General features: G+C 45.3%; 1 protein-coding gene across 3 annotated transcripts in view; it reads right to left on the reverse strand.

The window, feature by feature from the left end:
- Ppp2r2b (protein phosphatase 2 regulatory subunit Bbeta) overlaps positions 1-17063 on the reverse strand; it is a 393858-nt gene that overhangs the window by 71501 nt on the left and 305294 nt on the right. For all 3 annotated transcript variants that reach the window (XM_055622592.1, XM_055622593.1, XM_055622594.1), the window contains one exon: positions 15149-15261. In XM_055622592.1, the coding sequence (XP_055478567.1) occupies positions 15149-15261 (113 nt within the window). The remainder of the gene's footprint in view (positions 1-15148; positions 15262-17063) is intronic.

Genomic DNA, 17063 nt, shown 5'->3' on the forward strand with positions numbered 1-17063 from the left:
CACAAAATAAAGACATGGAATATAGCATCTGACAGTGGATCGTATGACCTAAGGGTAGAGAGTTCTGCATTCAGATGACTGACAGATGGAAGCCGAGGCAGACAATTTAAAGGGAGCTATGCAGCCAGAGTCCTGAGGTGCTTTTGACAGCTTCCTCCCAGGTTCCTGTTCCTGTCACCACCCCAGAGCCCCTCACAGAGTTGTGGCTTCTTCCTGGAGGGAGTTACTCCTTAGCAGACTGCTCCTGGCTAAGAGAGAACTTGAAGGTTGTCTCCAACCTGGGGCATCCTGGCGGGGAGGGTCCACTCACCTCAGCTTATCTCAGAGACCCGGGTGGGTTTACTTCCTAGTGTCCCTTATCCACACTTACAGAGACCAACAGACTGTGGGAGGCTCAGCTCCAGTTGACACAGCTGCAACACAATCTCTGTGCCTGGAACTCAGGGAACGTCGAGGAAGAAAGAACAGGAAGTGTCTAACAGCTAGAGATGGACTTCCTCTCTCCAGTTTTGTCCATTTTGTCCCAAACCCGTCGGAAACAGCACAAGACTTAGTGTTTCTCAGAGTTCGCATACAAACGAGAGGCTCTTCAGGGCCAGCCCTCTGGCTGGAATCTTCCAGACCGCCACATCTTATAAGCTACTTGCTGTTTGATACAACATACAATGCCAAGGGCATCTTATTACACTGTGCTCAATCAATCAATAAAATTATTTATTATTTATATGCGTGTGTGTGTGCCTGCTTGAATTTTCGTGCACCATATACATGCGTCCAGAGGTGAGAAGAGAGTGTCAGATCCCCTGGAACTGGAGGTGTAGGTGGTTTTGGCTCATCACGTGGGTGCTGGGTACCAAACCCAGGGTCTCTGCAGCACTCCGTGCACCACAACTGAGCCATCACTTCAGGCCCACGTTTAAGTTTTAAAAATCATTATTAAACATCTTTTGGCTTGCTGTCCTCCATTTCTTTTTGTTTTGCTTTCTAAGTTTTATGTTGCTAGTGTGTGCCTAACCCTGTGAGACAGGCTAACAATGATTGGCCCATCTCAGAATTTACGCCCTCGAATGAAAGAAAAATGGCAAGAATAACAACCACAACTATTAGGTACATTATACAGTGTGAAACTTCAGGATCAGACACACAGCAGGTGCTGTCCTCAGTATGCTGCCTCTTGAATCTGGGAAAACTCCTATGGCCATTGTTGTTACATTAGCCGTAAAGGGTGTTGGCAAATACCTGGGAAACAAATTGTCCCTTCCAGGAACTAGTGGGCATTTGTCTCTCTTTTCTCTCTGGGCGTGGGCTCTGATTTCTTTGCATGGAAAGCAGAGCAAATCCTTCTTTGATGCTAAATGGAAGCTCTTTCCAGGGAGCGGGCACTCCTAACCGACCCCAGTCATTTCTTTCTCTCCACAGCCTCAGCCTGCATGGAGGATGGAGGGAATGATTTATACGTTGTAAGCAGCTATGACAGGCATGCTCCATCTTGACTTCCTCTATCCTCAGGACTAATCGGAAGCTTATCTTTTCCTTTGTGTAATAGGGAGCTGTCAGGTTCTGTGACCCTCCAAACAATTCAATCATTCATAGAAAGGTTCACCTTGTGGCGAGGACACCTTGGTGTTGGAGGAGCCGGGTGGAGGCTGTGCCCCGACATGTATCAAAATAGTGGCAGTCACGGGCTAGAGGGCAACATGGCCTAACTGACAAATGCCACTTGCTTCCTGAATTTAACCTCTCTGTTGCCATCCACTCCTGCAGCTTCCATAGCTTGGCACGTTTCCTGTCTTGGGTACAGAATATTTAGTCATGCACGCTGTTCCAAAAGAGCAACCTACAGTGAGCAGAGTACAAGCCAGGACAGACCACAGTACTTCACGTGGTCTTGCTGGAAACCACACTCTCCTGTACATGTCTGGGATCACTCTCACCCTCCTCCTACCCACTCTGTGCTGTGCTGACTCCCACCTCGGCCTTCTGCATGTCCCGTGCCTCAATTACTCTTCCAAACTCATGAGATATAAGCCTCATGAGAGTAAGGATCATATATGTTTGCCAAAACTGTATGTCTGAAGACTGAAACCTTCATATACACAGCAGATTAATTAGACAGAGTATATATAAGATGGTGGGCTTCTGACTAAATGCTCAATCCCCATCCTGAAAGGAAAAGAGGATGGACATCAGAAGAAGAAGGAAACAGGAAACAAGTTAGGAACCTGCCACAGAGGGCCTCTGAAAGGCTCTGCCCTGCAGACTATCAAAGCAGACACTGAGACTTATGGCCAACTGTTGGTCAGAGTGCATGGAATCTTATCAAAGAAGAGGGAAATAGTAAGATCTGGAGAGGACAGGAACTCCACAAGGAGAGCAACAGAACCAGAAAATTTGAACACAGGGGTCTTTTCTGAGACGGATACTCTAACCACGGACCATGCATGGAGATAACCTAGAACCCCTGCACAGATGTAGCCCATGGCAGTTCAGTGTCCAAGTGGGTTCCATAGTAATGGGAAGAGAGACTGCCTCTGACATAAACTGATTGGCCTGGTCTTTGATCACCTCCCCCTGAGGGGGGAGCAGCCTTACCAGGCCACAGAAGATGACAATGCAGCCACTCCTGATGAGACCTGATAGACTAAGATCAGAAGGAAGGAGAGGGGGACCTCCCCTATCAGTGGACTTGGGGAGGGGCATGCATGAAGAAGGGGGAGGGAAGGTGGGAATAGGAGGGGAGGAGGGAGGGATTTAGGGGGGGGATACAAAGTGAATAAAGTGTAATTAATAATATATATATAAAAGATGCTGGGCTTTTCATGACCTAATGTGGGTTCTGTTTCACTGGAAGTAGGATTGGCCTGAATTGGCTACCGCACGAGAAGCCACTGCCTTTGGGAATGTAGCTAACATGGAGGTCAAGGGTAAGGGTGCTGCAGCCCAGAAGTTAGGAGGAAACAGTGGGCCTGCACTAGTGGAGTTACCTTACACTAGTCGCTGCTCCACCTGGGACATTGTCTCCTCAGTCCTGACGTGGAGTTAGAGTGAAGCATAAACGTGGACACAGTGCCCTGCATGGTGTCAGGCAGGAGGAAGTTCTCAGTTGAAGTGAATGAACTTGAACTGTCAAGGGGGAAGTTCTACCGAGCATCAGTCACCATCAGGTGACTGTGACTGGGAGGCAGGGAGACCTGATCGAAGATGCTGCCAGGGAAAACTGTGGATGGACACAACTCTTTCAGCTAGCACTTTCCAAAGTGAGGATCACTGCTGTACCACCCCCAAAATAGACCAGTGACCTACTGTTTAGTAGTTCACAATAAGATAATAGGGGTCAAGCCGGAGTCAGTGGCTGGCTTCATGAACTAAATCCTGCATGGAAATGAGAAGTGTCCGTATAACAGATAGGTGGCTCAGTCATGGATGATCCTCATTCTAACTATGGACCTTCATAGGCCAAGGCCCACATTTTTAACAGTAAGTATTCCCTAAATCTAGAAAAAGGTTCCTTATGAACAAATAGGTTTGATGGAAAATGAATTCATTCCAAATCCCTGCTAGGTAGTATATATTAATGTCCTAAAGTTTTAAAGAAACTCTGAAGAAAATGTGCATCTGGTCTTGCTACTTTGTGGGTTTTTATTTTTTCCCTCCCATTATTCCACCCTCACTGGTCTCACCCCCTATCACTAGATAGGAGAGAAAGAAGGATGGAGAGGAAGAGAGAGATATCCTTGAATCTAATTTCTTCCTATTGTTTCTTCTTCGAGCACAACTACTAACAAACCACAATCAACACTCCTGAATGAACAGAACCCACCCACCCTGCGTATGGGGATCTAGCATTTATATACCCTCTGAAAATTTCCAGAATTCCAAATATCACATCATCACAGAAACTATCTGCAGCTGGCAAAACCATGCCTCTGCTAGAGGACGAGGCAAATCATAGTCAGCTGCTGCTTCCAGTCCAAAGCAGCTCCACATCTCCATGCTTGGGTTGAAAACAAAAATATATTCTGATTTCTCTGTGTTTAAAGAAAGCAAAATTCTCACTACAATATGGATTTGTTTAAATATGCTTAAACTATAGCTTCCCATGTTACTCCAGCAAGATATACTTGTGAGCATATGTGTGTGTGCTCTAGTGGCTTCTAACACTTTGATAGTAAAGAAAATGGCCCCAGATCAGAGCAACAATTTGTTAAAGTATGACCACTAAATACCTTACAGGTAGAATGTTCTTTTCCTATGGCTCAACCATTCTAAGGAAACCAAAGATTTTTTTTTTTCTGTTGAAAAGGTGTTTCTTTTAGTATAAAACTATCCTTTATAGAAGCTTTTCTCCAACTGGTTTCTTGTTTTATGCATCAAAGGAAAGACAGTATCTTCCCATCCACAACCCCTAGGGAATGTATTTCAAAATCTTGACTGTCTGGTGAGAACTGGTATTTAAAATGCTTACATCAATGCATCAGCTGGAGCCCGGCTGGCTATGTCCTAAGATCAAAGTGATCATGTCCTCTGTTGGGCTTAATTCTAAATCCATTTGTGTTAATTATTTTCTGCAAAGATCTTATGTATAATGAGCAGAGGACCTAGAAACCCTCTTGTGATTTCAAATTAATTTCTTAGTATAACTTGGTAGTAAAAGGGAATCTGACACACACATTTGGTCTGTTAAGAAAGCCAATTTGAAAAACAAATCTAAGTCAGGTCTATCAACACTCTCAGGATGTCAAACCATGAGAATGTACATGCCTGCACACCCATTCCAAAGCTTTAGAAAACCTTCCCCACGTCCATCATCCAATTATGCCTGAGTATTGCCTACTTTTAAGATATAACCAGAAATTACTTAGATGAAAATTTGGGGGAAACACACTTCTCTTATGAGAGGAAGCTGGGTCAGTGTGAAGGAGGGTTGAAAGGCTGTCACCATCTATGCCTGCAAAACCTGAAAAAGACCCGCAGGCTGCCTGTGCGTAAGGTTAGGTCAGCCTCCTACAGCTCAGCCCTGAATTCAGATCATGACGTGACCAAAGGTAAGGAAGGAGAATGCTCAATACCTCGAATCACGTCTAGCCCCCTGACACTGTGGAAACATTTGGACTTTGCTATGGTCAACTGTGATTCTTTTCCTACGCGGTGGGTGTTTCAGCATCTTGCTCCCATTGAGGATTAGTCCGTGGGTACATTCCAAAGGTCTGGAGAACAAGATACAATGGTAACTTGATCCTCCGTCAGGCATAGGGTTCGTCTATGTTGTGTTGCTGTTGATGTTGGATCTAACTACAGTGTGTTAAGTGCAGTATACTAGAAGCATTTCTGGGATGAAAATGTGACATTGTCAGGTAGTGTTCTCTGAGTCCAGTAGATCTGAGGAGATCATTAACCATGCTAGACTCTCCCCAAGTGTGCTATTTTAAGCATTCTGACGTCTATAAGCGTATACAACCCGTTATAGATGTATGTACATCTATAAATGTATATGCACAACCATGCTAGAGATGATGGCTGCCATTTGTTCGAAGACTTTCTTGATGACTCTTATACAGGATAGTGTTATTGGGAGAACTGACTTTGGAGTCAGACTGCCACTTGGTAGCTGTCACTGTGGGTAGGTTGCTTTGTGGTTCATAATCAAGTGTCCACATTTGCAACATGGGCATCACAGAATTATCTACTCCATGGGTTTAATGTCTGGGAACAATGAAATGTGCTTCTATCTGTCTGCCAAAAGGTATGGCAAGTGGTTCACGCTCAATGAATGTCGTCAGTAGTTATTGTTGAAATACGGCACTGGGTGTGAGGTGGCTGCATCCATGTGACCAGAGTGAGATGGGAAAGAACTTGAGCAACAGAATAAGAAACCCCTAGATGTCACAACACATCAATCTAAGTCAAGCCCCTCTCTCGGCAACAAGGCAACTATATTTCGATAGTCACGTGCTTTCTTATTGGTCTGTACAGACCTTGGGAGTGATGAAGAAAATCCTCTCCAGTTCGAAGCAGATCTTAGAGATTATCATGTCAGTGGATGCCCACGGTTAAGTGCCTGGGCCCCTTTCCTGCAGTTTCTAAGTAGTTGGCTGAGCGTGCGTGCGTGCGTGCGTGTGTGTGCAAAGGGCTTATGTTGGCGGTGAGGTGAGGTGGGCCTTTTGTGCTTTCTGATTCTGATGATTAGGTGTTTTATGACATGACCTTGTGCTAGGTACCTTCCTACCTGATTTCCTGCAAAACAACAAACCCACCTTCGTCAGCACCAGCAGCTTCTACTGCATGCGTGACATGTTGCTCTTTCACGCTGGCTTATTCACAGGGATTTGGGTGTGAACCTCGGTTTCAGTGCATATATATCAGACATTCAGTCTCGGTAAGAGGAGGGATAACAACATGAATTTTGGAATTAGGAAGACAGGGATTCAAGTGCACGCACCACCGCTTATTAACCTCTGTTAAGTAAGTCCCCCTTAACCTTGACAACTTCTGGTGCCATGCCCTTGAAAATGAGAACCACATTGGTCCCCCACATTACAGGCCTATCTGGAAGATTAAATTATGCCAAGTGCTTCTGAAACACAGCAGATGCTTGCTAAATATTAGCTGCTTTTATAACTCCAATTGAATCGGTTCATTTGGCTACCGTTGAACACAGCTAGCATTGTCTCCCTGGATATTAGACAAAGGAAGCAGCCACCAAGAAGAATAGAAACACAATTCTCACTCTGAAAAGGCTGAACAAGTCCAGACATGGAAGCTTGTCTGTAGCCTAGCTGCCTGGGGCTTCTGATCCCATAACTGAAACTCCATGACACAGACAGATTCAATCGGATAATGACAACAATCAATAATGATAACAGAAATTATTATTTATTTTCATAAACACAGAATCTGTGCGTCCTGCTGAGTTACACATATCGCATGCCAGTATTCACGTTTGGGGCAGTCAATCAATGAGAGCTCTCAATATCCACCCGAGGAGGTAGGAGGGGGAAGACAGTGCTCGGGATGAGAAATTACCCACGGCAGAGTGACACATTCCCCAAGTTAATCTAATCCAGGGGGGCCATCGGGGGCTGTTGCAAGCCTGTGAATATGAAACAGACTTGATTGATTTTCACTGCAGTAGCTAAAACTCCGTTGTTATTTGCAACAAATATCAGGAAAGATGAAGCTGTGAAAGGATTGTATATCAAGCACCCAGTGCAGTCATAAATCAGAACATGAAGTTAAAAAAATTAAAAGTGGTTGGAGGAAGGCTATATCTGTGCCCTAAGAGACCTTGGTTATTAAAGCCCGAATCCCAAATTAAAACTAGAAGCAATGAAAGCCAGTCTTGACTCAACCAATAATCTGCCCTAGAATTGACCCAGAATGAAGCCTGACTCAGGACACCACAGCCGCTTCCTCTTATGAGTGGGTATTCACATCCACCCACCAGAAGAAAGCAAAGAGCAGCTCACATCCTCCAGCAGCCCAGGAAGCAAGGCCCATAAGCATCAAGGCTGGCGGAGCCCTGAAGACTCATCTCGGAAGCCCATCCTCACTCTGCAGCTGCTCCATTCTGTCCATGCCCTGAACTGCTATGACAACCTCATGTGTTACTCTCGGTAACAGAGACATCACGCAGAGCCTCAGCCAGTACTCCTCTAAGTATGTGCCCATGATAGGGTCAGAAAGCACTCCACAGGAACCCCAGCCGGCTAGGCTGCAGACACGCTTCCATGTCTGGACCCGTAGGGATTTTAGGAGTGTGAATTGTATTTCTGTTGTTCTTGGTGGCTGATTCCTCATGGGTTGCCTAGGGAGAGTCTTATCCAAGTTGTCAAGACCAGAATTCCTTGTGATGAGGTCAAGTGAATGTTTCTAAATGTTTCTAAAAAGCATGCCAGGTACCCTGCATTTTGAGAGCCGAGGCTTAAAATAATTTCATATGTCTCCTCTGCACTGTGACTGTCTTTGCAGTTCCTGGTTTGTGTGGTGCCTACCACACATCCAGCATTCAAAATGTTCTCATCATTGCACTAATCAAGGATCAGGCCAAAACAGCTCTCACCATGTGAAAGATGGGATTCTAGGTGTACACAAATTTGCACTCTGCTCTTTTGTCGACTTCTTACTATCTTTGAATTCTCAAGCCAGCACTCATCTCTCTGCACCTCAATTTACAAATCTCTAAAGTGGCAAAATCCTACCTCATAGGATTATAAAAAGGAAAGATTTGTAAAATACCTACAAAACTGCTTAGTCCTAAGCCTATCTTGATAAAAGGATGAGTAAATACAATTATATTCATCAGCTTAAACTGGTGTTTTAATCAACACTCTTAAAAACAGGTCAGGTGGTTAAATTAGCAGTTTCACTGAAAAATTGTTCTTTTGGGAGAGACTAACTTGCCTTACACCATAAACAATGAGCAATAACCTTCAAGAAGTTCCCGCCAGGAGCAAGAGCTGATAGTGTGTGAGGCTGTGGCCTGCGGGTGTCTAAATTGCCGTCAGTATGATTCGCAGACCTCATGGTCACGTTAAGAGGAGACAAGGTAGTTCTGCAGAGTAAAGAGAATATGACTAAACTCAGAGGTGGGTGGACACGGTCACAGGCGGGAGGCAGGAGTGCGGACACGGGGCAGCATCTAACCATCCGGGAAGCACCGGTTGGTCCTCGTGAAGCTCCTCAAAAGCAAAGTAGCCCTTTCGGAGCCCTCAGGCCCCTAAACACAAGCTCATGAATTGAGAAAGCTTTGACAGGACTTACGAGAGATGGAAGTTAGTGATGAAATCCCCGGCAGCATGACCCACAAATTAGCATTTTCTTACAGAGAGCAAAAGCCACGGATAAAAAGGAATGAAAAATCACCGTTAGATTTTGGGTCAGACTAGGGTTTGAACACCAGCACTACCATTTTAGAGCCATGAGACGGTGGGCAAACGCCATGCTTCCTCTGACTTTTAGCTGTGATGTAATTCCTTCTCCTGACAAGCGGTGACCTATGGCCCGTCACACGTCTGCACTGCTCCAATGGCAGATGCTTCACCCCTCTCTTTCCATGGAATGTGTGCTTCTCCAAGGGACGAGGCAAAGCAGGCAATGAACAAGTGGTTTATTAAGTTATGCCCAGAGCTAAGAAAACGGGAGGTGCCATTTCTCACCGAGTATTCCGGGAAAAATTATTTGATAAAGTGGAACCAGGGCGACAACTGACAGGAAGTCTATGACTTCCAATGACCTGGAGAATAACAAAACCTTCCTGGCAGAATTACTGTACGGATGGTGTAAGTACAGAGAAGCTAGTACCTAACATCCAGAAAGCACTCAGCAGGCAGTGCTTTTATCATTGGTATTTAAATGCTATTTCCATTAGATGTGAGGGCATTCTGGCTGAAATCCATTAGGAAACTTAAATCATATTATCTCCCTCATCTTTCAGAAGACGAGTTTTGACAAATCACAGCTTGAGAGCTCACACCTTCGAGAGTCTATGTATAACAGGTTTAAAAGCAAATGTCACCGTGGCCTGGGTTCCCAGGACAATGTCACCCAATCATAACAAGGCACACAGCATCTCCAGGCCCGAGCTGCCAAGGGAGAGTGCCAAGGCTGATTTCTTACCATGCAGCTCCACCTGTGTGACTGTTAATTCATGAATCCCAATCCTGTTGCCTAGAGAGGGCCCTAGGGCTCAGTGCCCCAGGAGCCTAGGAGGAAGAACGTGGAGAGCGTGTTGGGCACAGATGCACATGGACCCAAGGGTTTTGTTTCTCCATGCTGTCTTGGGAAACTCATGTGAAAATGTGAGTGAGTGAGTGAGCAAGTGAGCCCGTATGCGTGTGAGCGTGTGTGGGGATACTGGGAACACCTCTGACCTGGTATGGTAAAAGCTCCAGTCACTAAGAGCGGCAGTTCAGCGGCAGGGAGACCGCCCAGTGTGCAAAGTATTGGCCGACAAGGGTGAGAACAGGAAGCAGGATCTTTATCTCACACACAAATGCCAGTTGGGTGCGGTTGCCTGACTGTAATTCCAGCTCACAGAAGGCAAATCCACGAAGTCCCAAGAGGAAGGTGGCGAGCTATCCTTGTGGTAATTATGAGCTCAGCGTTCAAGTGAGGGACCCCACCTTAATAGAGTAGGTAGACAGCAACCAAGGAAAACACCTGCTACCAGCCTTGGGCCTGCACATACATGCACACATACATGTGGACATGAACACACATTGGTACCCACACATTTGTACATGCATACGCTCCTGTATACATACACATGTACATGCGTACACACATACCCACAGATGTGAACATGCATACACTCTGGTACACAAAAGTGTACATGCATACTCATCTGTACTCGTGTCCCCCCCAACATATGAGACATAAGCACTTTAAATGCCCCAATGTCTGAGAATAATGCTGAGAATCCTGGCTTTGGTTTAGGTCTTAGCTGTAAAATGACAACTAACTGAAAGAGAGGAGCCAGTTGCTCTCTCTCTTGGAGTCTGTGTCAAATTTAAGGGGCAAAGTAGATCAATGTGCCCCTGACAGTCCTGCAGGCTGAGTATGGAAACTCCTCTCTTGGAGCTTCCTATCGGCCTGAGGGGCAGCCGCCACAAACAGGGAGTGCAGCATGCTTGTGGCACAGTGAAGACTCAGTACACACTAGATTCCAGCAACTTCCTTGCAAATACCTGACCCATCCTCCTCACTGTGTGTTCTGAAGACAAACTGAGGCATTACGTAAGAATGCACCCAGTGGCTATTTTTCAATTATCATCATGATTATCTTGGGGACATAAGGATGGGGAGCAGGGAGACATTCTTCTCCTGGGCTCTTTGGGTAACAAGCGATTGGATTTGAAAGAGCATCCTCCATACAAAAAAAAAAAAAAAGCCAGATTTACATGCTTTCATTTAAAGAAGCTGAGCCTCTCAGAATTGAAGCAGGATGGGTTTGTTACACAGTGAGGATTAATTAGCTGTCGGGTATTATTAAATGTTCCCACTCTCAAGACCCACGTGGAATTGGATACTGTGAAAATGATCAAGTGGTAATCATTGAGGCTGTGGGGGCAGGGGGACACAGTTGCTGGCGATGCAGATTTAAAGAGCAGAATACGCTGGTAAAGTGCAGTCTAATTAATATCACATCAGACTGCTCTCTGTGTGGGGTCACTGCTCTGAGTCTGTGGATTTCAGGGTTGCTGCTGGTGCTTTGCTGCTTTTGTTTTCTTCCTTCTCCGTCAGGATCAAAAAGGAAGGGAGAAGGGCCTTTTTGAAGCTTTGAAGGGGAAAGTACAGAAAGTGGATGTTTACATAAAATGGATGTTATTTTAAGGTAAGGAGTGGAGTGAAACATGGGTAAGATAATTCTTAGAGTAAGTATGTTTATATCGTTATAATTGCTGTGACTGAAAAGTAACAGAAGTCTAAAGGAAAAAGAATCACACTCTAAGGGGATTGGTAGATGCTAGTGACCACAGACCCTACCGTTCTCACCAACCCCAGCGTCAATTTGGAAAATGCAAATTGGGTCTCTGATGTGAATTTCTCCAGCTCTTTGCCTTAACAGCTGAAAAGCAAGGAGGGGAAAAAAAAAAAAAGAGTGCATTGTTCAGTGCCACACAGCTGGTCACTAACAACTGGAGTTAGAATTGTTATTTTCTAAGTGGCAGCCTCAGAAGCTCAGCTCCGGCCTCTGTCGGGGGTGTCCCGAAGCTCACTTCATTAACATCATTGTCTCGGTGCCTCTAGAGGGAATGTAAATAGCCTTCTCTCCTCTGTCACTGGCATGGCGCCTCCACGGGGTTAGACCCAGAGCTATGGGATCCCATAGGATGCCACTGGCAATGGGAAAACCACAGCGGGCTCTGCAGATGGCCCCACAGCAAACAAAGGCAGATGTACCGGTTAACACGTTAAAGATAATTTCAGAGGCACCAAAATGCATCGATGTCACATTAAGAAATAAAAACAAAGTATCTCCTTTTGGAATAATTTGATCAAGACTGAGCCCAAATTTAAGTTTTCCACTTTTCCCCTTTTATCTTCCATCTGTCTGTAGTTGTGGTTACTGGTCTGTCTGTAGTCTGTCTGTTGTATATGAGTGTGTACATGTGCCTGATGTTTGTCTGTCCCTAAAAGAATGGGCTTTTCTCCATACTGAACAGCACAGAAAATGTGAAATCTTTAACAGAGATAAGAGAAGACATTACTAGTCCCAACTGACCCAGAAGAGTGAACGCTACTGCAAACAGATGTTATCAGACAACATCCATTTTGCTGCCAACATTTATGGTGGTATTTGTGTTAAAGGTTGTGTTAAAGGTCCAACCCACTGGCAACTTTCAGCAAATTATTATCACAACACACACATACACAGGGACGTTACTCTAGGTCAAGGGCATGGAAGAGAATAAAACTTAAGATTGGCTGTGCATAGTAAAGTTGTTTACACTGCTCTCCTAAAGGCAGGTTAAACTGAAAAAGACCGAGTAAGGTGGGACAGCAGGTTAAGTACACAGTCTTGAAGGATCTCAAGGTATATTTACTTGGCTTCAAGGCCTGGAGAAGTATAATGTCTTTGAATGCAAGAGGTATTTTCAGAACAACGCATCACTACAGACAGAGTCCACGGTAGAGTTCAGGGGCATTTTGATGGAGAACCGGCATTTAGGTCATTTGCTTTTCTCACAAGACTGCCATGAGACAAAAGATGGTCTTAATTCCTGTCCCATTTCTGGCACGGTGCTTACTATGTACCCATAATAGCTTAGGGAATAAATAAAACAGTATAAAAAAAGAAAACATGACTTCTCTTCCTTATTCATGCACGCACACACACAGACACACATACAACGAGGGTAATAAAGGGTATGCTGACAGTGGTGGTGGTTGTGAGGGTGAGGATGATGATGATGATGATGGCTAGCGATGATGGTAACCCTAAGTAGAACACTAGCTCAGAGTGTTTTCTGGGTACCAGATATTATATAGGATAAGGTCTTTATTACACACACAGTGTCTCATTGACTCTGCGTAAGAACTACAGTGAATAGTGACCACTGTCCTCTGGGTTTTACAGACAAGCCACTAGAGATACAAGGTTTCCAGTCAAAAGCCCCCTATCACCAACTGGGGAGAGGTGCAGTCATACTTCTGACCCACTCCAGCCTACCTGGTCCTTCCCGTTCTTCATTATGCTTTTTTGAAGTCTCCCAAATCCCTGCACTTTTAGAACAGTATGGTAGGATGACAACTCCTCAACCTGGCCTGCCGCAGAGCTGGGGAACTGGCATGCAAACAGAGCAGCCAGTGTGTGGGGCTCAGAAGGAACACAGCTAAAGACATGGGGCCATCAATACAGGAAAAGCCTCAATAGCCCAGTACTGTGGCCAGCAGAGTGTGTGAAAGCATTTGATGAATAGATGAATGAATGAATGAATGAAGCTGTGAGCTGGTAGAGACCCACGGGGATCACCAATGCCCACTTCTGCTTGTGTGCCTGGTTGAGACCCTCTCTCCCCACAGATGTGTGCTTCTCTGCTAGGCCCTTTCAGGTTTGGTCCTCTGTACATCAGCTGATGTCTGGAAGGGCATAATTCACAGTTCTAGAAGTCCTGTGGGGTTAGGGATGGTCCCAAGTTGTTCTTGCTTTACTGTTTACACTGAACAGATTAAAGATAAACCACCCAGTCTTAAAGCACTTTTACCTACAGTTCTCAACCTGTGGGTCTTGACCCCTTTCAGAGGGGGTGGGGGACAAATGACCCTGTCACAGGGGTCACCTAGGACCATCGGAAAACACAGATATTTACGCTATGATTCACAACAGAAGCAAAATTACTTAACGTAGTAATGAACTACTGGTCTAGAGAGACTTCTGTTAATGCTCCATTATTAGAAATACTCATTTTACTAGCAGCCCCCCCCCCCCCCTCAGGCCTTTCCTGGCTTCCAGAACCAAATTCCGTTTCTTTCTTCTTTGGACAAATAACAACTCTCCGACTATCTTTGCCTGCATTTGTTTTACTCTGTATGGAGTTAAGGCCATTTGAGTGTGGGTGTGTAATGGCCCCCTTCTTACCAGGCTATGCACATCAGGTGGGCCATAAGGAAGCCACACAGACTGAGAGCGGAGCCTACGTACATGCCGAGTGTAACAGCCACAGGGGAAAGACTTTCTACCCCTTGCCTTCCACGTTCGCAAGTTCACTGACAACAGGACTTCTAGTTGCAGGGGGAGAAAGGAAGATTAAATTGTCTGACTAAAGTCCAAAAGGATTAAATGAATGCTGTTTTCAATACAGATTTCCTCCAAAAAAAGGCTCTTGTGTGAAAGGCCTGGTCCTCACGCTGGTGGATCTCATCACCCAAAGGCATCTGGGATCACACGGGTTGTTGTCAACAAGTCAATGTGTTGTTGGGTTCATAATTTGGTGGAGTGACTGGAAGATGGAGCCTGGCTGGAGAGAGTAGGTTTGAAGATGTGTCTTTGGAGAATATCTTGCCCTGGCTCCACCTGTCTGTCTCTTTCCTTTCTGACCATTAATCCTGTCTACATATGACAACTGCCCTTACTGTATTCCTCAGCACAACCTGAAAGCAACAGAGCCAGCTGACCCTCGACAAAATCCTGGAAACTGTGGGCTAAAATACACGACTCTTCCTTTAAATGGTTTCTGTCAGTTAAAATAGCACAAGAACAAGTACGATAACCATGCAGGGTTCTGATAAGTTGCAGAGTTCAAACTGAGGTCTGTTAGATTCTGACGCGTGGGTTCTGAAGGGCAAAACTCAAACTTTCCACCCCATCGGCCTGTGCCCCTTAGTCCAACTACAGAAGGTGTTCAAGACATGCTATATAATGTGACTAGACAGGCTCAGACCACAGCGGCGTATGGCAGTGGCCATGTGGCAGGTCCTTGGGGACAAAGCAGAAGCATGGTTTTGTAGTCATTAGGGCCTGGCACCTTTCCCACTCCTCCATCTGCCACCAGAGACGGGTAGGCTGAGGCTCTACCCAGTGCCTTCAATCACGTCTTACAGTTTTAATCTGCTGCTGTGGCCAGCATTTGCCCAACTTCAGGGGAGCACGTTCTGTCCCCGGGTGGCCCAGAGTGCTGAAAGGCATGACTGGAACAGCGACACTCACCCGCAGTGTTGTGATGGTGGCAGGATCCCGGAGCCGGCCCTCCTCATCTTTCAGGTTGTAGCCTTCGGGTCTCTTATCACGCTCACTCACCTTCCACAGCTTCACAGTTTTATCTGTCAAGGGCAATCAGAAGTCAGGGTTACAGGGAAAGGAAGCTTTCTCTGGAGATGAGAAAAGGGGTGCAAATGGTCAAGGTCATGATAGTAGTAAGATGGGCTATAGAACTAGCTCTTCAAGGTGCTGTCCTGAATAAATCTCATGTCATTTGAAGGCAAAGCTCACAAGGCAGGACAAAAGCACAGCTTGTGTTGGGACAAATGGCTTTCTCTGCTGATGCACTGTTAAACTTATACCTTACATTTTAATTTGACTCATTCAGTATATTGAATTTGGCTAAAACTGAATAAGAATAGTCACGTATGTAGAGTTCATTAGGAAACTGTTAGCACATGGACCATTGACCTACTGCTCATGATCACTCTGGGCAGCAGGGCACTGTTACCATTTCTGTTTTTAGCATCTACCCTGCTTAGACACTGTCCCCACCATGCCTACAAGGGCCCTTTGTTACCTGGCACTCTCACCTTCCTTGACCCTCTAATATTTCTGGCTATTCTGCTCCCCAACTCCCTGTGCTACTGTCACATGACTTCTTCCTATGCCCAGAACACTAAGCACACGTCTGCCTCAGGGCCTTTGAACAGACTGTGTCTTCTGCCAGGAGAGCTATTTGCTATCTGTCTGTCTACCTGTCTACCTGTCTGTCTGTCTGTCTTTCTACCTACTGATTTGTCTATCTGTCTATGGTCGGTCGGTCTATCTATCTATCTATCTATCTATCTATCTATCTATCTATCTATCATCTATCTATCTATCTTCACCTTTCTTCTATCTGGCACTGAGGGTTAAGCCCAGGGCATGTAAATGCTAGAAAAGTTCTTTGCCAGTGAATTATCTCCCAGGCCACATGACCTTTTCATGTTTTTTTTTTTTGTTGTTGTTTGTGCCCCAACCTCAGAGTAGTTTGTATAAAGTATATGTAAACATAATTCTACCGCAATTCGCAATTCTCCGTTCTTTATTCTCTCTTTGTCCTTGACTACCACCACTTTCTTTCTCTCCCCTCTCTCTGCCTTTTCTTCTGCATAGGACAACTTCACTATCAGTTGGCTACTGGTCAGTTTTCATTATCTGTGTGTCACTAGAACACTCGAGTTTTGTCTGCCTTGTTTATCACTGTAGTTCCAGCATTTAGTGGTACCTGGAGAGTGGCTGAAGCTCAATAATATCAATATCAATTTCAAATAAATATTAGTTTGAATGTGGATGGATCTCCTCACTATAATAGTGTACTTTTGCAATATTCAGGGGAAATAAAATAATATAGAGACATAGCAAAATGCTCTTATCAGGCTGGGGGCATAACTCAGCTGCCTGGCATACACAAGTTACCAGTCACTCTGCTCCCCTCCCCTCCCTTCTCCTCACCTCTTCCCTTCCTCCTTTCACTATAGTTTAGACCGTTCTACCACAGTATCTCTTGATGACACCTGTCCTTTTCCATAGCTTTGAAATAAAAATGAGAACTCTAATGCCTCCAGATGTTGACAGCCCAAGGTGATGATGGAAAGAGTCTGGGACTCAGAGGAACTGTTGAGGCATGCCCCACCCAGGCTCTCATTCTGCATTTTCAGAAAACATGTTTGGGCTAAGCCAGTCTTGTCTGTGTGCCATATGGCCTTGAACACCCTCCTTATCAGACTGCACATCTGCAGTCCATGCTTGCCTTTGCCTTTCCTTCTGAAAAGCAGGGGCACGCATAGTTTCTCTGTATTTGTCTTGATTGGACAGCATTTGGTGTGAGATATTGTTGGACCTAATTCCCACCACCGCCTTAGGTCTGAAACCCAGAGCA

Source organism: Psammomys obesus, unplaced genomic scaffold (assembly GCF_907164565.1).
Source record: "Psammomys obesus unplaced genomic scaffold, mPsaObe1.curated_primary_1811, whole genome shotgun sequence".
Classification (NCBI taxonomy): domain Eukaryota; kingdom Metazoa; phylum Chordata; class Mammalia; order Rodentia; family Muridae; genus Psammomys; species Psammomys obesus.